The sequence below is a fragment of the Scyliorhinus torazame genome, chromosome 2 (assembly GCF_047496885.1).
Source record: "Scyliorhinus torazame isolate Kashiwa2021f chromosome 2, sScyTor2.1, whole genome shotgun sequence".
NCBI lineage: Eukaryota > Metazoa > Chordata > Chondrichthyes > Carcharhiniformes > Scyliorhinidae > Scyliorhinus > Scyliorhinus torazame.
The window spans coordinates 87,384,166-87,408,918 of record NC_092708.1 but is presented as its reverse complement, the minus strand read 5'-3'; the positions used below and the strand labels follow the sequence as shown (position 1 = coordinate 87,408,918).

At 49.4% G+C, this 24,753-nt stretch overlaps 1 protein-coding gene and 1 long non-coding RNA gene across 3 annotated transcripts in view; one reads left to right on the top strand and one right to left on the bottom strand.

The window, feature by feature from the left end:
- Positions 1 to 24,753, top strand: part of cers6 (ceramide synthase 6) — a 512,798-nt gene that overhangs the window by 464,481 nt on the left and 23,564 nt on the right. For both annotated transcript variants that reach the window (XM_072473656.1, XM_072473649.1), the window contains exon 8: positions 609 to 715. In XM_072473656.1, the coding sequence (XP_072329757.1) occupies positions 609 to 715 (107 nt within the window). The remainder of the gene's footprint in view (positions 1 to 608; positions 716 to 24,753) is intronic.
- Positions 21,038 to 24,753, bottom strand: part of LOC140389526 (uncharacterized) — a 94,400-nt gene continuing 90,684 nt past the window's right edge. Inside the window, exon 3 of the long non-coding RNA XR_011934414.1 lies at positions 21,038 to 21,163. This is a non-coding gene — a long non-coding RNA (uncharacterized lncRNA). The remainder of the gene's footprint in view (positions 21,164 to 24,753) is intronic.

The following is a 24,753-nucleotide window of genomic DNA, read 5'->3' as shown; positions in this document are numbered from 1 at the left end:
TTTTCCTGAGCCCAGAGGAAGATTCCACCCATGGGCTCATTGCAAATAGACGTGCAAAACCTCAAGAACAACACACTTTATAATTATTCTATCAGTTTCTTCACATATTTTCAACTAGGTTTGGTGTTATAAAACAATTGCCTTAAATAGGCTCCATATAAGAGGTTCCTTTGTAGATTTTTAAGGATGATTGTCAGCTATTTACTTCAGGTAACAAATGAAATCAGCCATAGGTCTGTGAGTTGTCAAGATTATGGATGCTTTATTGCTCTTTTAAGTGAATGTACAAGCTACATTCTTGATTTTTCTTATTTCATTCACATTATTTCCATTTGCTGACTCGACTAATTAAACACAAATGAATGTCAGTAACTGTGTAAATGAGCAAGATTCGCAGACTCTAATTAGGTGAGAAAATACTTCAAGCCTTTTGATACCATCGTTTTTAATGATCCTGGTACAATAATATTATTTGTGACTAGACACAGCTTAATGAATTGCTGGGTCACTTTTGATCCAGATAAGAGTTCTTCTGGATAGCAGCATGTTAAAGACGTGCTAATATTAGTCAGACATTGAAAATCCAAACAGTGTTTTTTAATTCACAGGCAGCTAAAATGGCAAACTACACCAAGTGTCAAAGACTGTGTGACCTTCTGTTTGTAATCTTCGGCTTACTCTTCATTAGTACAAGGCTTGGCCTTTACCCAATATGGTGAGTAAGCTATCAATCAGATAGCTCAATTTATTTAACAACGACTTGCCTGTTCTCACGTTTTCATGCACACTAAGAATGCAATTACAGCAGAAATGGGACACCTCTAATTAAATAACCTTATTCGACAGATATCTGTTTGCAAAGCAAAATAGTATATCATAATCATAATTTTTAATAATCCTCAATGAGGTGGGGATGATTGATATTTTGTTAATATTTTATTTGAAAATGAAAATGGCTTATTGTCACAAGTAGGCTTCAAATGAAGTTACTGTGAAAAGCCCCTAGTCTCCACATTCCGGCGCCTGTTCGGGGAGGTTGTTACGGGAATTGAACCGTGCTGCTGGCCTGCCTTGGTCTGCTTTAAAAGCCAGCGATTTAGCCCAGTGTGCTAAACCAGCCCCTTCACTTCAGACTCAAGAGGCTGGATTCTCCGCCGGTGGGATGCTCCGTTTCGCCGGCTGGTCAATGGGGTTTCCCATTGTGGGGCAGCCCCACGCCGTCGGGAAACCCCCGGGCTGCCGGCAAAACGGAGCATCCTGACGACAGAGAATCCAGCCTCTTGAGTCTGAAGTGAAATAAAATATTAACAAAATATCAATCATCCCTACCTCATTGAGAATTATTAAAAATGATGATTATGATATACTATTTTGCTTTGCAAACTGCAGTTTTCCTGTTCTGGATTTTTCTATCATAGAATCCCTACAGTGCAGAAGGAGGCGATTGAGTCTGCACAGAACCTTTGAAAGAGCATTCTACCCATGTTCACTCTGCCCTAGCCTTGCAACCCCATAGCCTAACCTGCACAACCCTGGACTCTAAGGGGCAATATATCATGTCCAATCCTAACCCGTACATCTTTGGGAGGAAACCGGAGCACCCGGAGGAAATCCACACAGACACGGGGAGAACATTCAAACTCGACACAGTGACCCCGCCCCCACTCTCTCTTCTTGCTGCTCCCTAATTTTTACGGTTCTCAACCTGTCTTTGCTCATTTTGTTCTCTGATTGCATCTCTGTGAAATGCTTCAGAATTTTCTACTGAAAGCAAATTGTTATCATTGTTCGCCCATTCCAATTTCTATCTTCTTTTTATTATTTTTTGTCGTGCTTTATTTGCACTCTCCTATCATTGATTTTAGATTGAGTGAAGGAGCTGACAAGCCCTGTATAATGTGAAGGTCATGGAAGCATCCAAATAAATGGCAATTAAATTAATAATGTGTCCACATTATTGTACCTCATTGCAGTTTACCTTTTGAATAACCTATGAACATGAAGCTGCTTTATTCAAATACATCCTATTATGTGTAGGAGTGTCTAAGGACTCTTTCTATGAAATAAAAACAATGTTCTCTTCATTTGTGTGACTTCAGCGGTATTTCACTTAAACTAATGACTAATTTGCCTTGAAATCAGTTATAGTCTTGAACACTGTAGTTTCTCTCATTGCATCATGAAATCATAATTTTAGCTTTAAAAGCATTTTTAAAAGTTATGTGGACAGTTTAAGTCAGTTTTAATTTGCCTCGGCAACCACACTTGCCAGCTCATTTACAAAGATCTAGCAGCGGTCGCCACCTTTGGCAAGGTCCTGAGGTAGTCAGCCAGCAGTTTTGAGGCTTCCAGTCTTGAGATGGTTGTGTTCAATAAAGGACAAGTATCTTAAGGAACAACAAATAGCTGACAGAAAGTTTATAACAGCAATTCAGGGGTGGCACGGTGGTGCAGTGGTTAGCACGGCTGCCTCATGCCTCCAAGGATCCAGGTTCGATCCTGGCCCGGGTCACTGTCCGTGTGGAGTTTGCACGTTCACCCCGTGTCTGCGTGAGTCACACCCCCACAGCACAAAGATATGCAGAGTAGGTGGATTGGCCACTCTAAATGGCCCCTTAATTGGAATTTTTTTTTTAAAAACAGCAATTCGGCATTCAGCTCCACTCACACTTATGGCATTTTAAGAAATGATTTTCTGCTGTGTAATTTTCTGCTGGATATTTATTTTCACATACATATTTATTACACCTTATTGTGATTTTTAGCAAGAATTTTCAAAGCTACAGCATAAATTCTGTTTGATTTTGGTTTCAAAATATTAGCATGCATGGTGCAGACGTTACCATGTCGATTGAGTAAAGCTTTGGGGGAAAATGAATCCTATTGAAATTCAGCACCTGCAAAGACGTGAATTTAAAATTCAAAGCACGATGGTTTATTTTAAATTTGGGATTTAAAAATGCTGTTGATGCAATAAGTGCAACAATTGAAGCTATTACTGTAAACTAACTGCATATGCATATCCTTAAAACTATGTGATCAAAATTATTTATTTTGTGTTCTCGGCGATTTCTCTGTGCAAGAAATAGTGGTGTACCATGGATTCATCCAATGTTGAAACAGCCCTTCAAGCATAATACTATTTGGGGGGGGAAAGCCCTGGCAGCTTAAAGAACAGTTTGTTTAATGCTGGTAAAGACAGTGATGGAAAAATCAATGCTACAAATCAGACTTTGTGCTGTCAAATCTCAATTCAAATCTGTAACTCTTTATGTAGCCATCAATAGTTACATGATTATAGAGTATGCACCATTGGAGAGGTTTAGAGATCATTAATATTTCCTTGTAGATAATGGTCTTCCATTTGAAATATGAGCACATTTTAAAATGAGTGGATGGATTGTGATGACCAAATAAGCATCCTGGAGGATAATAATGTTCAAGTAGTTCAAAGAGCTTGTAGTGAAGAACTGAACATTGATTTTGGAGTTGAGAAGTCAGGGCATTATATTCTCTAAAGTCCTGTGTGCAACAGGAAGCCACTCCATTAATCACCTTACAATTTTACTGGAGTGATGGCCTCCATGGCACTTGAAATACTCATAAATGTATTTTCTTCCAAACGAAAGTGAAGACTGAGGGTTTTTTCAAATAAAGGACGGTTGCAGTGAATATTTTCTGTGATGTGAACAGGAAAAGAAGAGGTCAAGTTTTGACACCTAAACTCCAATTTTAACTAAGTATTTTCAGGGTGGACAGGGTGTGGGACGGCCCACAGAGAGTGAACGATATCCCAGACAATTTAAATCCTGGCTCTCGTTGGCATTCAGCAACACTGTCTCCCTCCTGAAACTGGTGGTTCTGGCAACAGGACAGGAGCAGGGATGCAGACAGGAGCTAGATGCCACACGGAGAAAAGGGAAGACGTACATTTATATGGTGCCTTTCACAACCACAGAATGTTCTGAAGTGGATGACAGCCAGTGAAGTACTCTTGAAGTGCAGTCACTGATATAGTGCAGGAAATGTCAAAACAAATTTGTGCACAACACAGTTCCACAAACAACGTGACAATGACCAATCTGTTTTTAGTGTTGATTGAGGGATAAATATTGGCTAAGGCACCAGGGAAACTTCCCTGCTCTTCTTCAAAATGGTGCTGTGGGATCTTTTACATCCACCTAAGTGGGCAGAGGGACCTTCGTTAAACATCTCATCCAAATGATGGCAGTTCCAACTGTGCAGAACTCCCTCAGTACTCCATTGGAGTGACAACATTGACTTTTGTGCTCTGGTTCTGGAATGGGACTTGATCCCACAACCTTCTAACTCAGAAATGAAAGCGCTACTAACTCAGCCACAACTGACAAATCAAAGGTAACAGTCCCCAAAGTAAGTGGAATTTTATGTGGACCCACAGCTGAAGAGTTGTTTGTGAACCCGCCTCTACTTAGTCAGGTGGCACTCAACCATTTGATAGCCCATGGACCATTAATTGACTCAAGGCTGCCTTCCCTATCTGACAGGAAGTCCTGCTTCCAAAAGCGGCCAGCTAATCAAATGGTCAGCACATCTCTAGTCTCAGCAGTGCCACTAGGATCAGTGGCCATTGCTGGGATTACAGGCAGTGCTCAACAATGAGCAGCCATGGAATGAGATGCTGAGGTTAGTCCAGGGTTTATGAGGGCCAGGCTGGCAGGATCAAGCGAAGGAGAGTGCGGGCTTAGTTTGGGAGAGTAGGGGGGAATATGAGGTGAGCATGCAATACCCCTTCAACCTGCAAAATACCATCAACTTTCAGCTGGTGACCTGGCCACATGGAATGAACACCTCCTATCCATTGTAAAATACCAGCAACAGTGGGAATAAACCCGTAAGAGTCTATTAATTGGGTATTTAATGGCCTCACTTGGCCCTGGGGCAAGATGTCCATTGCCTCCTCTGCTGCAGGTAAAATACCTGGGTGGTGCATAGGCAATGGGCATGAGCCTGCCACATGGCACCCAATTGCCTCCTGCCTGACTGCTCTTGGAAAGGCTGTAAAATTCCATAAAGTTAATGCTGGGGATGGAAAGAAGCAGATGATTAAAGATGATGCCAGTACAGTGAGCATAGGCATGACCAAGAATTTCAGTAGATCATGAATACCTACCAAGAATATCTGTGAACTAAGGTCAACAAGATTTTCCTCGGCGCAGTTTATTCAACATCACAAAATTCTACCCTTCCTACCATGAAACAAGGATTATGTGGGATTCTTTGGAGGAATTTTAATTGGGCAAAGATAAAACATTAGCAGTCAATCTCTGAGAATCAAACCTAAATTTAGTTTTCTGGTCAAATAGGGATAGAGGATGGAGAATAATTGACCTATGACCAAAGAATGCTAGGGCCAAGAACAGGCAACCATTTGGTAAGCAGAGGCAGGGAATGGCCTGTGGACTACAAGGTAACAGACAGAGCATTGAAGTTGTAAGTAGACAGGAAGGTGGACAGAGAGCCAGCCAGATGCCATGAATAATAAAAATAAAAGCAAATTACTGAGGATGATGGAATCTAAAACAAAAACAGAAAATGCTGGAAAACAGCAGGTCTGACGAAGAGTCATCCGAACTCAAAACATTGGGCGGGATTTAACGGCCGCATTGTGCCTGGTGCAGATCCGGGCGTTACAGTTGAACCATGGGAGAGGGCAAAATCGGGATTGGCGCCAGGTGTAAATGGTTTGCGATTTAACCTGCCCGCTGCCGTTGGTGGGTTCCGGATCCCACCCAGATATGACGAGACACCAATGAGACCAATTAAGAGCAGATGGAAGCCGAATCTTAGGTCTCCTGGGAACTAACCAGCTCCCCAACAATAGGTCCTGCAGGTGCCATTTAGCACTTTTATTTAAAAATGGGGAGCTGAGGAAGTGAGTAGCTATTTCCAATCCCCAGCATGCAGCCCAGGGGCACTGGAGCTGCAGCCCCAGTGCTTGAGGGTGAGGGGGGTGTGGGACAGGCTTGCATGGAGGGCCTGGCTGCCATAAGTCGGGGGTCATCCCTGGGCTGGGGGAGTGAGGGGCTCGGTGTCTACAGGCCATCCTCCAATATTAATGAATAATCTTTATTGTCACAAGTAGGCTTACATTAACACTGCAATGAAGTTACCGTGAAAAGCCCCTAGTTGCCACATTCCAGCGCCTGTTCGGGTACACGGAGGGAGAATTTAAAATGTCCAAATTACCTAACAGCACGTCTTTCAGGACTTGTGGGAGGAAACCAGAGCACCGGAGGAAGCCCACGCAAACACAGGGAGAACGTGCAGAGTCCGCACGGACAGTGATCCAGCCAGGAATCGAACCTGGGACCCTGGCGCTATGAGTTAACAGTGCTACACACTGTGCTACCATGCTGCCTCATATTGTGCATACCCATATCTGGGGCAACTAAACTGCTGCCTGTCTGTCCTACCAAACACTTCCAGGTTAGAGCTCTTGTTCTTGGTTATATGCTGATGGTCACTTTGATAGCTGAAGGCTAATGCTAATAAGGAACCTGCATTTTTAGTTGTAAGAGCTCTTCACAACTGCAGGTTGTGTTTGCTGCTTGCTCCTGCATGATTGCTGCAAATGCCTGGAGGCTGTTGTTGCTCCTTTCTTCCTTTTCTGTAGCCGGAAAGAAGACCAACTTGTTCTAAGATCCCTGGGTCCTGGAACACTGGGCTCGGGCGTATGAGTCCAAAAAGCAATCCGGTTTGAAGTGAGACAATGCTGTGAGACCTGGTGCGCGACATTGATCCAAATGGGCCACTTGATGACGCTGTTGAAGAATTGATTTTGCAGAATGCTGATGTTTTTGTTGCTGGTGTGGTGAGTGCAGCATGTAACTAGCACGTCACCGCAGGCTAAATACGCTGGAGGTCAAGGATATTCCCCTGCACCTTGTGCGCTTGTGGAATAGCCAGGTGCCAGAATTTGGTTGCGATGAGATTGGGCCATGTGGGAGGGTCTGCACAGCTGTGAATCAAGGACGGAGAATGGCATTGATATGTGGAACAACCAACAAGTGACGCATTGATGAACTGATCATTTCTACGACAAAGGTCTGGTCATGATAACACGTTTTCTGGCTTATCCTCCATTTCTCTTTGGTTTTAGGGGAAAATGAGCTGATATGGCTTTGTACTGGTACCAATATGGAATGGCGATGTTTCCTTGTTGTTAAATGGGTATTGTGATGTGTGGACTGTTACGTAATTGATTTTCGAATCATTGTTACTGTTGACCATTTTTGCCAATAAAATATTAATCAAGTGCATTCTTGGGAGCCCAGATGGCCTGGCTCCATCAGGTAAACATCCTGCAAGTGAATGGACATGTCGTCAGAGAGAGGGAAGGATCATTTGTCTGACATGAACAACTCACTTGGGACAGGGTGAAGGGGCAATAGATCCTCACCTCTACAGTTCAGGTCAACCTCGCTGTCGGTGACTGCTCTCTCCTCGGCCAACCCCATGATCTCCAGGACTCATTCCTTATAAGGGACAAGGACTCTGATATCCAGAACCCCACTGCCCATTTGGGCCTTTTCCTGCCTAATATGGGCCAACCTTTCCTGCGGGGACAGAGAGAGGGGGCATTGTTAGCCACACCCTTGATGCATGGGGCAGTGGGGGGTTCTACGGCAGGTAGCATGTGTGGGCACTGCTCCTGGGCGTGGAGGGGTTGTGCTGGTGGGTGCTAGGGTGTGCTGGGGCATAAGGCAGTGATATAAAGTGGGGGCGGGGGGTATGGTGTCAGCGCCGACCTGTTGGGAGGGGGGCGTGCAGGAGGTCAGGGGGGTGGCAGGTGGCCAGTGTTAACTTACACTTGCAACCCAGTGAAGGTTGTTGGTCTTCTTCTGACATTGGACAGCAATCCTCTGGTTGTGCTGACTGAACTGACGGCCGCTGCCATTGCATCCCACGTGGCATTGGCGGCCCTATTACTGTCCGCCTACCCCCTCGGGGGAACAGCATGTCCCGACTCACCTCCACGGCGTCCAGCAGCCTGGCTAGGTTGGAGTCTCCGAAGCATGGAGCAGGTGTACTTGGTGCCATGGTCGTGTGTTGCCTGAGAGTGAGTTCGGGGGGAGTGTTTATGAGCAGCTCCCCCTTGTTAGAGGCAAGCTGCCGGGCACAGTTCCGGCGAATCAGCTATGGGACAGCTAATTCTGGTTTGAAGGTCGTGGGGGATCATTTTCAGCACTAAGTGCTGTAAGTGGTACGGTAGCACAGTGGTTAGCACTTTTGCTTCGCAGCGCCAGGGTCCCAGGTTCCATTCCCTGCTTGGGTCACTGTCTGTGCGGAGTCTACACTTTCTCCCTGTGTCTGCATGGGTTTCCTCCGGGTGCTCCGGTTTCCTCCTACAAATTCCTAAAGACATGCTCTTAGGTAAGTTGGACATTCCGAATTCTCCCTCAGTGTACCCGAACAGGCGCCGGAATGTGGCGACTAGGGGGTTCTCACAGTAACTTCATTCCAGTGTTAATGTAAGCCCACTTGTGACAATAAAGATTATTATTAAATTGTCCACGATCTCGCCGGCTTGGCTGTTGGGAAGCACCGGGATGTTGCACTCAATGTGACACTTCAAACTTTTCCTGTTAAATCGCGCTCATTAGCTCTGTTATCTCGCTACAGGTGCTGCAGTTTTCCAGCATTTTCTGGCTTTGTGCCATGTATAATAGGCCTGACTGACAAGGCAGGCAACTGCAGGCATACAATGGGTCAGAGTTCACTGAGAGTTGACGCAACTGTTTTCAAGGAGGGAAAGGTAGAGGCAGACTAGGCCACAAGCAGAAGCTAGGACAGTCTGTGGGGTATCACCGGGACCAGAAAGCTCGCAACACGCTGGGTATTGACCGCAATCAACCAGCCCAAACTTGCAAAACTCAGAACATAGTGGTCAACATTGGATGTGATTCTGGGAATAGACCAAATTTACTAACCAATCCCGATTGTGCAGAATTCCCAACTAAAATTCCTAATCAGCATAAAAAGGGCGAGAGAAACAAGGCATCCGAAAGGTTGGCTATTGATACATATAAAGTTAAAAAGTGAAATTTATCTTGAAGACAACCTCATAATGAATGAACTTACCCAAGAGAAAATTATGATTGAAAAAGTAATTCAGTTAATACTGGATTTGAAAGAAAAACCACAAACCTGCTCCACAGTGGCATCCAGAGTGTGCAAATGCCTGCAGAGATAACCCATTCTTTCCAAGTTCTTCAGCAAATTAGTTCCATTTAGATGCATATTTCCATAAAGCAAAAGAGTAGAGTGTTTATAAAATGGAGAGAGAAGTTTCATTTTGTAACAGACACGGTAGATTTAGACTGTGGCATCTACTGCCACATTCAGTGCTGTCAAGATTTAATCAGTAGGGTCACAACCTTCTCATTACAAGTGGCAAGTTTAGACTTTAATTCTCATTTAAAGACTTTAGTTGCATCTTTCAAAAGAAAGCATGGAGCAACGATTGATTAATTTTAAGTGAATGGAAATGCAGGGCTTGAAAAAGACGATACTGGGCAGCCCAAGGGGCAAGTGGCCTATTGCTGCTTCTGTTGTTCACATTATGTTGGTAAGACTGCATCAGATTAAACCATGCTCCTTATTCAAATTATTTAATTCTTGTCAGATGCAAGAGAGATTATTCACTAAAAAGCCATCAGTGATTAGCAGGATAAAACTGGTTAATTCTTCAAGGGTTGCTGCAGAAGCTTTATACCCTTATCACCAGCTCACTCCCCTGCCACATGCCCATCAACGCAAAGGTCCCTTGGATAATACATTTAAAATGCCTTGTGAAAATAATGCGTTTCAAAGCTATCCCGCGGTATAATGGCTAACCCAATCAGATCATTGCTCGTTATATATGGAGTGTGGAGTTTGCACTTTCTCCCCATGTCTGCGTGGGATTCCTCCAGGTGCTCCGGTTTTCTCCCTGATGCACTATCAATTACAACGAGACGAGAGTAGAGAGTAATCGAGGCTTTATTGCACAGAGATGTGTGGCCTCCCACAGCTGCTGCCGAAATGGCTGCAGTTCGGAAAGCACTAATATTTATACTCTGCCTACTGGGCGGAGCTCTCCCACAGGCAGGGATCTACCCCTGTACCTGTAGTACAGGAGCCTTACTGTAATACCCTCGTATGCAGTGCAGTATGTACAATATAATACAACAGTGGTGATGACCACATTCACCCCCTGTTAAAAATGAGTCCAGCGGGGATGGTGGAAAACTATTTACATACAGGTTGTCATTAAAATTTCAGAGAAGGTTACAAATTTAGACGGTCGGGCGCCTTGATCCGTCGTTGAGAGCGCCGCAGTGCTGGTGGCGAGTCAGGCGTCGGTGACTCTGGGAGCGTGTCGACATCCTCTTCATCCCCGGGTGGGACCAAGGGGAGGACGGATTGTCCTGGAGCTGGGGCTGGGGCTGTGGGGGAAGGGAGGGTGGCGCCAGGGCAGAGGGTTGGGAGGGTGGGGACCCAACTGTTGTCAGGTCCCTGAGGGAGACTGTGTCTTGGCGGCCGTCGGGGTACACTACGTAGGCGTACTTCGGGTTTGCGTGGAGTAGCTGTACCCTCTCAACCAACGGGTCCGCCTTGTAGAGCCGCACGTGCTTGCGGAGGAGAACGGATCCTGGAGCTGCCAGCCAGGTTGGGAGCGAAACCCCGGAGGTGGACTTCCTGGGGAAGGAAAAGAGACAAAGAGACGTTCATGGGGGGGTTTCGTTAGTCGCCGTGCTCAGGAGCAGCCGAATGGAGTGAAGGGCATCGGAGAGGACCTCCTGCCAGCGGGAGGCCGGGAGATTTCTGGACCGTAGGGCCAGCTGGACGGCCTTCCAGATCGTCCCATTCTCCCACTCCGCCTGCCCGTTTCCCTGGGGGTTGTAGCTGGTCGGCCTGCTCGAGGCAATGCCCCTGTTGAGCAGGTACTGGCGCAGCTCATCGCTCATAAATGAGGATCCCCGGTCGCTGTGGACGTAGGCAGTGAAACCGAACAGAGTGAAGATGGTGTTGAAGGCTTTGATGACGGTGGCAGACGTCATATCGGGGCATGGGATGGCAAAGGGGAATCTGGAATATTCGTCGACCACATTGAGAAAATACGTGTTGCGGTCGGTGGAGGGGAGGGGCCCTTTGAAGTCCACGCTGAGGCGTTCAAAGGGGCGGGAGGCCTTCACCAGGCACGCACGGTCTGGCCGGTAGAAGTGCAGTTTACACGCCGCGCAGACCTGGCAGTCTCTGGTGATAGCCCTGACATCCTCGATGGAGTAGGGCAGATTGCGGGCCTTAATGAAGTGATAAAAGTGGGTGACCCCTGGGTGACAGAGATCGTCGTGGAGATTCCGGAGTCGGTCCACTTGTGCGCTGGCACATGTACCTCAGGACAGGGCATCGGGGGGCTCGGTGAGCTTACCTGGGCGATACAAAATCTTGTAATTAAAGGTGGAGAGCTCGATCCTCCACCGCAAGATCTTATCATTTTTGATCTTACCCCGCTGAGTGTTGTTAAACATGAAGGCAACCGACCTTTGGTCTGTGAGGAGAGGGAATCTCCTGCCGGCCAGGGAATACCTCCAGTGCCGCACAGCTTCAACGATAGCTTAGGCCTCCTTTTTGACGGAGGAATGCCGAATTTCGGAGGCATGGAGCGTGCGGGAAAGGAATGCCACGGTCCTGCCTGCCTGGTTGAGGGTGGCGGCCAGAGCGACGTCTGAAGCATCGCTCTCGACTTGGAAGGGGAGCGTCTCGTCAACCGCATGCATCGCGGCCTTGGCAATGTCGGCCTTAATATGGTTGAAGGCCTGGTGAGCCTCGGCCGTCAGTGGGAAATCGGTGGAGTGGATAAGTGGGCGGGCCTTGTCCGCATAGTTAGGGACCCACTGGGCGTAGTACGAGAAGAACCCCAGGTATCGTTTGAGGGCCTTAGGGCAGTGGGGGAGGGGGAGATCCATGAGGGTCATGCGATCGGGGTCGGGCCCTAGAACCCCGTTCTGAACCACATAGCCAAGGATGGCTAATTGGTTCGTGCTGAACACACACTTCTCCTTGTTGTAGGTTAAGGTGAGGAGTTTGGCGGTGTGGAGAAATTTGGAAAGGTTAGCGTCGTGGTCCTGCCGGTCGTGGCCGCAGGTGGTGATGTTATCCAGGTACGGGAAAGTGGCCCGCAGTCCATACCGGTCAACCATTCAGTCCATCTCCCGTTGGAAGACCAAGGCCCCATTAGAGACACCGAAGGGAACCCTAAGGAAATGGTAAAGGCAGCCGTCCGCTTCAAACGTGGTGTATGGGCAATCCGCCTTGCGAATGGAAAGCTGTGGTAGGCAGATTCAGGTCCACTGTCGAGAAGACCCGGTACTGTGCAATCTGATTCACCATATCAGATATGCGTGGGAGGGGGTACATGCCGAGCTGCGTGTACTGATTGATGGTCTGACTCTAGTCAACGACCATCCTGTTTTTCTCCCCCGTTTTCACCACTACCACTTGGGCTCTCCAGGGGCTGTTGCTGGCCTCGATGATACCTTCCCGCAGCAGCCGCTGGACCTCGGACCTGATGAAGGTCCTGTCCTGGGCACTGTACCGTCTGCTCCTGGTGGCGACGGGTTTACAATCCGGGGTGAGGTTTGCAAACAGAGAAGGCGGGTCGACCTTGAGGGTCGTGAGGCCGCATACAGTAGGGGGTGGTAGGGGCCCGCCAAATTTCAGGGTTAGGCACTGGAGGTTGCACTGGAAGCCCAGGCCGAGTAGCAACGCAGCGCAGAGGTTGGGGAGGACGTAGAGCCGGAAGCCGCTGAACTCTCCCCCCTGGATGGTGAGGGTGGCGATGCAGTACCCCCGGATCGCCACAGAGTGGGATCCGGAGGCCAGGGAGATTCTTTGGTTAATGGGGTATACCGCGAGGGAGCAGCGCCTTACCGTATCAGGGTGGATGAATCTCTCAGTGCTCCCGGAGTCCAGAAGGATATCTCATGTCCGTCGACCTTCGCCTCTGTCGACGCGGCGCAAGGTTGTGCAGTCAGGACTGGTCGATCATGACGGAGGCGAGACGTGGCTGGTCGTCGGCAGTTGCAGGCGATGAGCGGCCCAATGAGGTGCCCGACAGGCAGGGGTCCTGAGGCGGGGAAGATGGCGGCGCCCACGGGCCGCACGTGTCCTGAGGCAGGCAAGATGGCGGCGCCCTCGGGCCACACGTGTCCTGGGGCAGGCAAGATTGATACGCCCACGGGCCGCACGTGATGTGAGGGGAGCAATATGGCGGCGCCCACGGGCTGCACGTGGTCTGAGACGAGGAAGATGGCGGTGCCCACTGGCCACACGCGGGGGGGTGCAGGGACAATAGTGGTGATTGAGCGGGCCTGGCACACTGCAGCGAAATGTCCTTTCTTGCCGCAGACCTTGCAGAGCGCTCACCGCGCTGGGCAGCGCTGCCGGGGGTGTTTTGTCTGCCCGCAGAAGTAGCATTTGGGTCCCCCGGAGTTGGTTGGCTGCCGCGCGGTGCAGGCGTGGGGTTGGCTGGGGCGGTTGCTGATGGGGTCCACGATGGGGTGGCCACTGCGGGGTTCACGATGCCCAGGAGGGATGAGCCGTGCGGTCGGGGGCATGCGCCTGTACGTTGCGTGAGGCGACTGTGAGCGAGAGCACTAGTTTCTTGGTCGCCGCGAGGTCAAGTGTAGCTCCTTCTCCGAGGCGCTGGCGGATGTAGGCCGACCCTATACCCGTAATGAACGCGTCTTTCATTAGAAGGTAGACTGTTCAGCATCGAAACGGCCTGGCAATCAGTCTCTCACCAGGGCGAGCAGAGCATGCCAGAAATCTTCCACAGACTCACCGGGAAGTTGGTCCCACTGGACAGGAGGTGCCTGGCATAGATCTTGTTGGTCTGCTGAGCGTAGTTCTCCTTCAGTAGCGCCATGGCCTCTGCGTAGGTAGGCGCGTCCTGGATGAGGGGAAAGACATCGGAGCTCAGCCGCGTGCACAGAATCTGGAACTTCTGTGCTTCTGGGATTCGGTCTGTCGCAGATCCGATGTCTGCTTCAAAACAGGCTAGCCAATGTGCAAAGTCCTTTTTGGCATTGTCTGCTTGAGGATGCAGCTGCAGGCGATCCGGCTTGATGCGGAGATCCATCTTTGTAAAATTTCTATGTAATAAATTGATGCACTATCAATTACGAAGAGATGAGATCTTTATTACACAGATGTGTTGCCTCCTACAGCTGCTGCCGAAATGGCTGCAGTTCGGAGAGCACACACATTTATAGTCCACCTATTTGGCGGAGCCAGCAGGCAGGGATCTACCCCCATACCTGTACTACAGGAGTCTTACTGTAATTCCCTCGTATGCAGTGCAGTATATACAATATAATACAACAGTGGTGACTACCACACTCCCACAGTCCAAAGATGTGCTGGTTAGGTGGATTAACCAAGCTAATTTGCCCCTTAGTGTTCAACGTTTAATTGGTGCTGCAGGATTATAGGGATCAGGTGGGGAAGTGGGCCTAAGTGGGGTTCTCTTTCAGAGGGTCAGTGCAGACTCGATGGGCCGAGCGGCCTTCTTCTGCACAGTAGGGATTCTATGTGTAGCACACAAATTAATAAATTGCTACATATGGTCCTGAAAAGTACCCAGTCTACATCAGATTACTCTGCAAGGGTAATGCGTGAAGCTACTGTGCAATAGCAACACAAGTGGTATTCTCCACTAACAGGATGCTGCCACCAAGCCAAAAAGACATTCTATCAACCACACAAATGAGTAATGTGGTGTATGAATTTTAGTGCTCGTGTGATGCAAGGCATGTAAGCCGTATGTCCCAATGCCTAGTGGAGCGTATCAAACACCATGGGTGGGATTTTCCACACAACCCGCCACATGTTTCACGGAGGCGGCCCGCCATTAGCCAATGGCAGGCTCTACCCGTCCCTCCATTTGTTAATGGGGTTTCCCGTTGAATGGGCACCTCAACACCAGGAAACCTCTGGCGGGGGTGCGGCAACAGCGGGACCAGAAACTTCCAGTGCATGTCTCTTTGGCTGTTCACAACAGGCTGCGTATTGACCACACTCAACCAGCCTTAGATTGCAAAACTCAGAACATAGTGTTCAACATTGGATGTGCTCCTGGGAATGGGCCAAACTTACAAAACAATCCCAATTGTGCTGAGAATTTAAGATTATCAGTTGGGCTTGCAGTGTGGCTGACTTACACTTATTAGAAGTTGAATATATTCATGTGCAGGACCTTGTCCTTTGCAAACAAAAAAAACATGTCCAGGCATTGCGTCTTTTTTCAATACAACAAAAGCTTGAGGGACAAGTGATTCCTGATGCATTCCCCATGACAAGACCTCGACCAATCAGAATCAACTTGCCTGGTTTGAATTGAAACAAAAGCAAGGGATGGTGCATTCTCTATAGTAATGCCACTACCAACCAGAATTCACTCGCCAACCAATCAGCACCCATTCCTCATGTGGTATGAATTGTTGTTCCCTTTGAAATTTGCTATTCTTGTAATTCTGTCCTGGTGAGTGCAAGACAAAAAGTTTTGACAGAATGTCTCTTTTCTCAACAACACTCAAATTTTGTACTACCAAGCAAATTTAGAACAGAAAATATCGACAGGAAGTGCATGCCGGAATAATGGGGTAGACTTTAATTATCGACAAAACATGTAGGTTAGCTGTCTGAAGGCAGTATTAATGGTGCATTTTGAGGTTTGGGTCTCATTGGCATAGAGCCAGCAAACTGTCATAGAGAAAGAGAGACCTAGCCAACTCTAAACCATTGTAATACCTGTAGCTGGAGGATAGGTCCAGAGGAGTTCTGCTCTCGGAAGGAAGTTCGGAGTTGTGTGGGGAAGTGGTGCTGAAACCAGAGTGGCAGGATCCTGGTTGTTTTTGTGGAGTTTGGAGCACCTCCTCGTCAACAATTCCTTGACAACTTTCAATATGGCTGCGGTAGTCAGCTCCTTTATGAGCTCCTTTTTTATGTCTGTTGCCAATCTGCTACTAGCCATTTCCCTTTCTCTCCCAGATTGGGGGTCCCAGTACTTTTTTCCAGTATCCAAGTTCCATCGGCTTCAAAGTGGATGCATTTCAGCCCAATTACAAGTTAACTAAAGTTGAAACCATCATTACCCATTCCCCCACTAGATGCTCTCTCTCTTTCTCATTGGAGCACGATCTTTACTCAAATGTGACCTCTAAATTTTTGGACTTCTGTAGATGGCAACAGTTTGTTCCTGCGCTGGAATACATTCTAACACACAGCTGCTGTGTAGCGGCTCTGTTCCTTAAAGTTTAGAAAGTAACTTTGATCAGTTTGTAGCCCAACCCCCACTGCTGTTTCCTCCTGAAGCTGTGACTGCTCTACTGGTTCCACTGGTTTGTCAGCTTCAGATACAATCCCGGCCAGAGATTCACTCTCTTGAGCTGAAGCACATTCCTACACCACTTCTGGGTTTTTTGATAATGTCACCTTTGCTTTCTCCTTTTCCTGCCCTGAAACCAATTCTGCACACCTCCTGGATCTTCATTCCTATGGAAACTTCTTCATCAGTGCACTCCTACATTTTGCCCTTCAAATAGCTTCTGGACTTCACTCGCCTGTCACTTTTTTTTTGAAGTATCAAAACACTTGTATCCTAAAAATTGTTCTGTAATTAGACCTAATTCCCTCCATGATGCACGATCAATTGCACAAATATGAGAGTTGAATACAACTCAGGCTTTATTGCTCTAAGGTGTAAGGCCTCCCACAGCAGCTGGCAAAATGACCTCTCACATTTATACTCTGCCTACTGGGCGGAGCCAGCAGGCAGGGACTACCGACGTACCTGTAGTCCAGGTACTACCCTACATCACCGAATGTAGGTGCAACAGTGGTTTACCACATTCACCCCTGTTAAAATTGAGTCCGGCGGGGGTGGTGGAGAACTATATACAACAACTGAATTTTACATTTACATTTACATTTACAATATTTGAGAGAAAAAAAATGTCCATTGAAGTCCAGTGGACCACTTAGAGGTTTAACCGGTCCAGGGCTTTGATGTGCCGCTGGGAGCGACGCATTGGTGCTGGCGATGCTGATGCTCGTCTTTTCTTCGGTGACTCCGGGAGCGTGCCAAAATCCTCTTCATCCTCGTGCGTGGGCAGGGGGAGGACTGATGGTCCTGGGGAGGTTGCTGCTGGGAGTGCCGGGGGAGGGGAGGGTGGCGCCGGGCCGGAGGGGTGTGTGTGTGCGGAACCTGCTGGTGCCAGGTCCCTGAGGGAGACAGTATCCTGGCGGCCGTCGGGGTACGCCACGTAGGCATACTGGGGGTTTGCATGGAGCAACTGCACCCTCTCCACCAACGGGTCTGCCTTGTGGAGTCGGACGTGCCGACGGAGAAGGACGGGTCCTGGAGCTGCGAGCCAAGTCGGGAGCGACACCCTGGATGTGGACTTCCTGGGGAAGGCAAAGAGACGTTCATGGGGTGTGTTGTTAGTGGCGGTGCACAGTAGTGACCGAATGGAGTGTAGTGCATCAGGGAGGACCTCCTGCAAGCGGGAGGCCGGGAGGTTCCTGGACCGTAGGGCCAGTTGGACTGCCCTCCATACCGTCCCGTTCTCCCTCTCTACCTGTCCGTTTCCCTGGGGGTTATAGCTTGTCATTCTGCTGGAGGCGATACCCCTGCTGATCAGGAACTGACGTAGCTCATCATTCATGAATGAGGATCTGTTAGGGGCTGTTTAGCACAGGGCTAAATCGCTGGCTTTGAAAGCAGACCAAGGCAGGCCAGCAGCACGGTTCGATTCCCGTAACAGCCTCCCCGAACAGGTGCCGGAATGTGGCGAGTAGGGGCTTTTCACAGTAACTTCATTTGAAGCCTACTTGTGACAATAAGCGATTTTCTTTTCATTTCATTTCATTTTTCATTTCATTCAGGATCCCCTGTCACTGTGGATGTAGGCGGGGAAGCCGAGCAGAGCGAAGATTGTGTTGAGGGCTTTGATGACGGTGGTAGACATCATGTCGGGGCATGGGATGGTGAAGGGGAATCTGGAGTACTCATCGACCACACTGAGAAAATACCTGTTACGGTCGGTGGAGGGGAGGGGCCCTTTGAAATCCACGCTGAGGCGCTCAAAGGGGCGAGAGGCTTTCACCGGGCGCGCACGGTCCGACCGGTAGAAGTGCGGTTTGCACTCCGCACAGACCTGGCAGTCCCTGGTGATTGTCCGTACTTCCTCGACGGAGTAGGGCAGATTGCGGGCCTTTATAAAATGGTACAACTTTGTGACTCCCGGGTGACAAAGGCTGTCGTGCAGGGCCCGGAGTCGGTCTACTTTGTGCTCTGGCACATGTACCTCGGGATAGGACGTCTGGGGGGCTCGTTAAACTTGCCGGGGCGATACAACATCTCGCAATTATGGGTGGAGAGCTCGATCCTCCACCTCAAGATCTTACCATTCTTGATCTTGCCCCGCTGTATGTTATTGAACATGAAGGCTACCGACCGTTGGTCAGTGAGGAGAGTGAATCTCCTGCCGGCCAGGTAATGCCTCCAATGCCGCACAGCTTCAACGATAGCTTGGGCCTCTTTTTCAACGGATTAGTGCCAAATTTCTGAGGCATGAAGGATGCGGGAAAAGAATACCATGGGTCTGCCTGCCTGATTGAGGGTGGCGGCTAGGGCGACGTCTGATGCGTCGCTCTCTTCTTGAAAGTGCAGCGTCTCGTCTACTGCGTGCATCCCGGCCTTGGCAATATCAGCTCTGATACGGCTGAAGGCCTGTTGTGCCATGGCCGTCAGGGGAAAATGGGTGGACTGTATGAGTGGGCGTGCCTAGTCCGGGTAGTTTGGGACCCACTGGGCGTAGTATGAAAGGAACCCCAGGCAGCGTTTGAGGGCCTTGGAGCAGTGGGGGAGGGAGAGCTCCATGAGGGGGCGCATGCGGTCAGGATCAGGCCCCAGAACTCCGTTCTGGATCACATAGCTGAGGATGGCTAAGCGGTTCGTGCTAAACATGCACTTCTCCTTGTTGTAGGTGAGGTTTAGGCGAGTGGCGGTGTGGAGAAATTTGGCAAGGTTGGCATTGTGGTCCTGTTGATCTTGGCCACAGATGGTGACGTTGTCTAGGTACGGAAAGGTGGCCCGCAAACCGTACCGGTCGACCATTCGGTCCATCTCCCTTTGGAAGACCGAGACCCCGTTGGTGACGGCGAAAGGAACCCTGAGGAAGTGATAGAGGCAACCGTCTGCCTCGAAGGCAGTGTGTGGACGGTCCGATTTATGAATGGGGAGCTGGTGGTAGGCGGATTTGATGTCTACCGTTGAGAAGACCCGGTACTGTGCAATCTGATTGACCATATCAGATATGCGTGGGAGGGGGTACTCGTTGAGCTGTGTGTACCGATTGATGGTCTGACTGTAGTCGACGACCATTCTGTGTGTCTCCCCAGTTTTAACTACCATCACTTGGACTCTCCAGGGGCTGTTGCTGGCCTCGATGATGACTTCCCGAAGCAGCTGCTGGACCTCGGACCTGATGAAGGTCCTGTCCTGGGTGCTGAACCGTCTGCTCCTGGTGGTGACGGGTTTGCAATCTGGAGTTAGATTTGCGAAGAGGGAAGATGGATCGACCTTTAGGGTCACGAGGCCGCACACAGTAAGGGGTGGTAGGGGCCCGCCGAATTTCAGGGTTAGGCTCTGGAGGTTGCACTGGAAATCCAGGCTGAGTAGTAGGGCAGCGCAGAGTTTAGGGAGGACGTAGAGGCGGAAGCCGCTGAACTTTACGCCCTGGACCGTAAGTGTGGCCGTACAGTACCCCCAGATCGCCACGGAATTGGATCCGAAGGCCAGGGAGATTCTTTGGTTGGTGGGGTGTACCCCGAGGGAGCAGCGCCTTATCGTATCCGGGTGGATGAAGCTTTTGGTGCTCCCGGAGTCCAGCAGGCAAGAGGCCACGTGTCCGTTGATTTTAACGCTGGTCGATGCGGTGGCCAGATTGTGCGGACGAGACTGGTCGATGGTCACTGAGGCGAGTCGTGGTCGGTCATCGCTGGTGTCGGATGATGGGGAGCCCGGGGGGCACAGGTCCTGGAACGCTGGCGGTGCCCATGTGCCGTGGGGGAGACAAGATGGCGTTGCCTGAAGACCTTGGGGAGGACAAAATGGCGGCACCCTTTGGCCGCACATGGCGGGGGTTGAACAAGATGGCGGCGACCATAGGCTGCACGTGTTGCGCAGAGGGGAAGATGGAGGTGCCCACTGGCCGCGCTTGGTCTGAGGGGGAGAAGCTGGCGGCGCCCACTGGCTGCACGTGGTCCGGGGAGGTGAAGATGGCGGCGCCCATTGTCAGTAACCGAGGGGGGTGGGGGCGTTCGCGGCGACTGCGCTGGCCTGGCACACCGCGGCGAAGTGTCCCTTCTTACCGCAAGCCTTACAAAGGGCAGCGCTGGCCGCTAAAGTAACATCGGGGGCCCCTGGGGTTCGTTGGCTGGCGCGTGGCACAGGCGTATTGGCTGGCTAAGGCCCCCGCTGGTGCGGCCGTCTGTGGGGTCCACGATGCATAGGAGGTGTGGGCCGCGCGGCTGGGGTGTAGGCCTGAATGTTGCGCGAGGCGACCGTCATAGAGAGCGCTAGCTTCTTTATCTCTGTGAGATCAAGCGTGGCCCCTTCTAACAGTCGCTAGCGTATGAGGTCCGACCCAATCCCCGTAACAAACGCGTCCCGCATAAGGAGGTTTGAATGTTCCGTGGCCGTAACGGCCTGACAGTCACAGTCCCGGATGAGTGGGATTAGGGCCCGCCAGAAGTCTTCTATGGACTCACCAGGGAGTTGAGAGCGAGTGGCGAGTACGTGCCTGGCGAAGAGCATGTTCGTCTTCTGGACGTAATTTTCTTAGAGACGTGTAATGGCTTCGGTGTAGTTTGGCGCATCCTGGATCAACGGAAAGACGTTGGAGCTCAACCTTGTGTACAGTGTCTGTATTTTCTGAGCCTCCGAGACAGGGCTTGGCGCCGAGTTGATGTACGCCTCGAAACAAGCTAGCCAGTGCTGAAAGTCCTTTTTGGTATCGCTTGATTGCGGATCCAGCTGCAGGCAATCCGGCTTGATACGGAGGTCCATCTTCTGAAAATCATAGAGAAATAAATTGATGCACGATCAATTGCACAAAGACGAGAGTTGAATACAACTGAGGCTTTATTGCTCTAAGATGTGTGGCCTCCCACAGCAGCTGGTGAAATGGCTGCTGCATGGAGGACACACACATTTATACTCCGCCTACTGGGCAGAGCCAGCAGGCAGGGACTACCGACGTACCTGTAGTACAGGTCCTACCATACATCACCTAATGTAGGTGCAACAGTGGTTTACCACACTCCATTGGTGCACATTTTGGCTGCCATTGTGGAAAAAGGCCCATCTTTCTTATTCCTACTTTTTTCAACCCCTTTTTATTTTGTTCTCTTTATCCCTCTCCTGACACCATGCCTCCTTTCACTTTTCCCTTGTCTGGTACTGTGCCCTATCCCTATCTAACTCTTCAATATTCCTTGAACTTCCTATTTTCATTCTCCCATCCCAGGCTTGATTCCTTCTTGGATAAATTAACAATTTTCCTCTGTGCTTCATTTGTCATCTTCCAAAGACCCCATCGATGGACTCATTGCTGCCCCCTAATGCGCAGAAACTGCAACTGATTGATCCGACTGTCTGTCCATCATTCCCACCCAGTGTCATTACTGAGGGGTAATCTTGTCAAATTCATCTCATTTCTCGCAGTTGACCTGGAGCTTTGCTCCCACTGCCCCTGTCCATATCTCCCTTGGCCTGTAGCTGTGAATAAGGCACTTGCTGTGAGCTCATTGTGCATAATTGCATCAATATCATGATGAACAGAAACCTAGATGATGGGTGGTTGATGGCACCTCACACAAACAGAAGCCCCCCACCACCACCACCATCACCACCTGGCTACACCTTACATCGGTCGACAGATGTTGGCAGTGGCTAAATCATGCCTTTATCTGTTCCCCACTCCTCGGGGACCTACTCCCCGTTTTTATTTTGAAAATCTTTTTATTGGCGTTTCTCATATTTATAACAGTTGCTGCTTATATACATTACATGTTGCTTGCCCGTGCTAATTTGCTTTCTTTTACAGAGAGGTTTGTTTTGTCCTTCATTTGACTAACTGTACGTACATTTTGCTGCCCTCTGAATCAGTCTATGATATCTCCCCTTCCTTTTCCCCCCACCGCCCATTGGTTTCAGCACCCTTTTGGAACAGGCTGATGTACTGCCCCCATGTATCTAGGAAGCCTTCCTCTGACCCTCAGATGGCACACTTAATCTTCTCCAGGTGGAGAAATTCTGAAAGGTCAGCGAGCCAGTCTGCAGCTGTGGGTGGTGCTGCCGATCGCCAGCCGAGCAGGATTCTCCGGCGTGCGATGAGGGAAGCAAAAGCAAGGGCGTTGGCCCCATTCCCCATGTGTAGCTCTGGCTGCTCCAATACCCTGAAGATTGCCACTATTGGGCATGGCTTCACCCTCACCCCCACAACCTTGGAGATTGCCTCGGAGAAGGCTGTCCAGAACCCAGCAAGCTTGGGGCAAGCCCAGAACATGTGGGTGTGGTTGGCCGGGCCCCTCTGGCACCGTTCACATTTGTCCTCCACCACCGGGAAGAACCTGCTCATTCGAGTTCTGGTCAGGTGCGCTCTGTGCACCACTTTGAGCTGCATTAGGCTTAGCCTTGCGCAGGAGGAGGTGGTGCTCACCCTGCTCAGTGCTTCGCTCCAGAGTCCCCAGTCCTACTCCACTTTTGAGTATCTCACTTTATTCCACCTCTCTCATGGGCTCATTGAAAGTACTCATACTCTATCACCCAGCCAAGCATCGTAAAACTTTTTCACAAAGATATCCTTGCCGCTTTCATCCTCAGCTTCTGTATTCAGCCTGTTCTTATTCTCAGTGATTTCAACGCCTATCTCATGCTCCCTCACCTCCGAGATTCTATTCTCCCTAATCTCTACCCTCTCTCTGTAAACTCCTCAGTCCATAATCAGAGCCATCCCCTGCAACTTGCTATTCCACATGACCTTGCTACTCACACGGTATCAATCATGGATAAGGCCATCTCTGAACCCTTCCTTATATTGTTCTACACCCACATCCTCCTTCCCCCTCCCAACTCTATTTCCTTCTATGCCTGAACCATAAATAAACTCTGACTCAATTCACTTCCAGCTGCGTTGCAAAAATCCAACTGGCTCTGATCATCCATTCAATGTGACATTGCTACAATGCTGGTATCCTCAACCTCACCCCAACCTCCACCGTGCCCTAATCAATGTGAAAGACATTATGGTCCCTCTCAACCTGACCGTTTCCTAGGTACAGCCCTCATTTCCACTCTAAATGCAGACTTCATTCCGTAGCATCATCATAGAATGCAATGATAAACCCCCAGCTTCTTTTCTTAATAAAAAAACAATCTCCTTAAACCCTTATTTACCCACTCTCCTACCCTGTCCAAGTCCTTCTGAAACCCTCCTGCTTCATCAATACTACCTGCCCCTCTACAGATCTTTGTATCATCTGCAAACTTAGCAACCGTGCCTTCACCATCACGCCCACGGATTTCCCGATGGCTTGAGGGTCCCCACAATGGGAAATCCATTGGCTGGCTACTGGGACGGAGAATCCCACTGTCGACAGGGGCACCCCTACCAGAAAACGGGTGCAGCGGGATGGAGAATTCCACCCCATATCTTTCTCTAGTTTGTCTCCTATATCTGTTATGCTCTATCATTCAGTCATCTTGTTCATGTGAGCCACCTCCTATTCTCTTGATCCTGTCGCCACTGAATTGCTGACGATCCAACTTCTGTTCCTTGTCCCCATGTTAGAATATAATTAACTTTTCTCACTCTTCAGGTATTGTCCCTCCCTCCTTCTAATCTGCCAACCCTTTAACCCCGGAGTTGCCGCTAATTATTGCCTCATCTCCAACCTCTCTTTCCTTTCCAAAGTCCTTGAACATGATGTCGCCTCCAAATCCGCAGTCACACCTTTTCTTGGTGTCCATATTTGAATCCATTATCATCCAGCTGACTGGGACTATTATCACAGGTATTTTTTTCTACCCAGTCACAGCGAGCGTATCACCTGCAACAGCTTATTTTCCTGCGACCACACCATTATCTCTGGGGTTTCCTTGTCCCCCCTCCTATTCCTTTTCTAAATGCTACCCATCAGCGACATCATCCAAAAGCACCAATGTCAACATATATGCTGACGACCGCCAGTTTTAACTCAGCACCTCCTCTCTTAGCTGCTCCACTATCTCTAAATTGTCAGACTGCTTGTCCAACATCCAGTAGTGGATGAGCAGAAATTACCTCCAGTAAAATATTGGGAAGATTAAAGCCACTGTACCCACCAACAGCTCTGGTCCCTTGACAATGGCTCAACCCTTGCGAGTAACATCTGAGGCTGATTCAGACTGTTCACAGTCTTGGTGTCGTATTTGATCCTGAGATATGTCTCTGACCACAAATCACTGGGCCACCTATTTCCACCTCTGTAACATCACCTGACTCTGCCATGTGCTTCCGCTCATCTGCTCCTGAACCTTCACCTATGCCCTAGTTACCTCTAAACTTGACTATTCCAATGCACTCTTGGCCAGCCTCCCACATTCTACCCCTTGTCAAG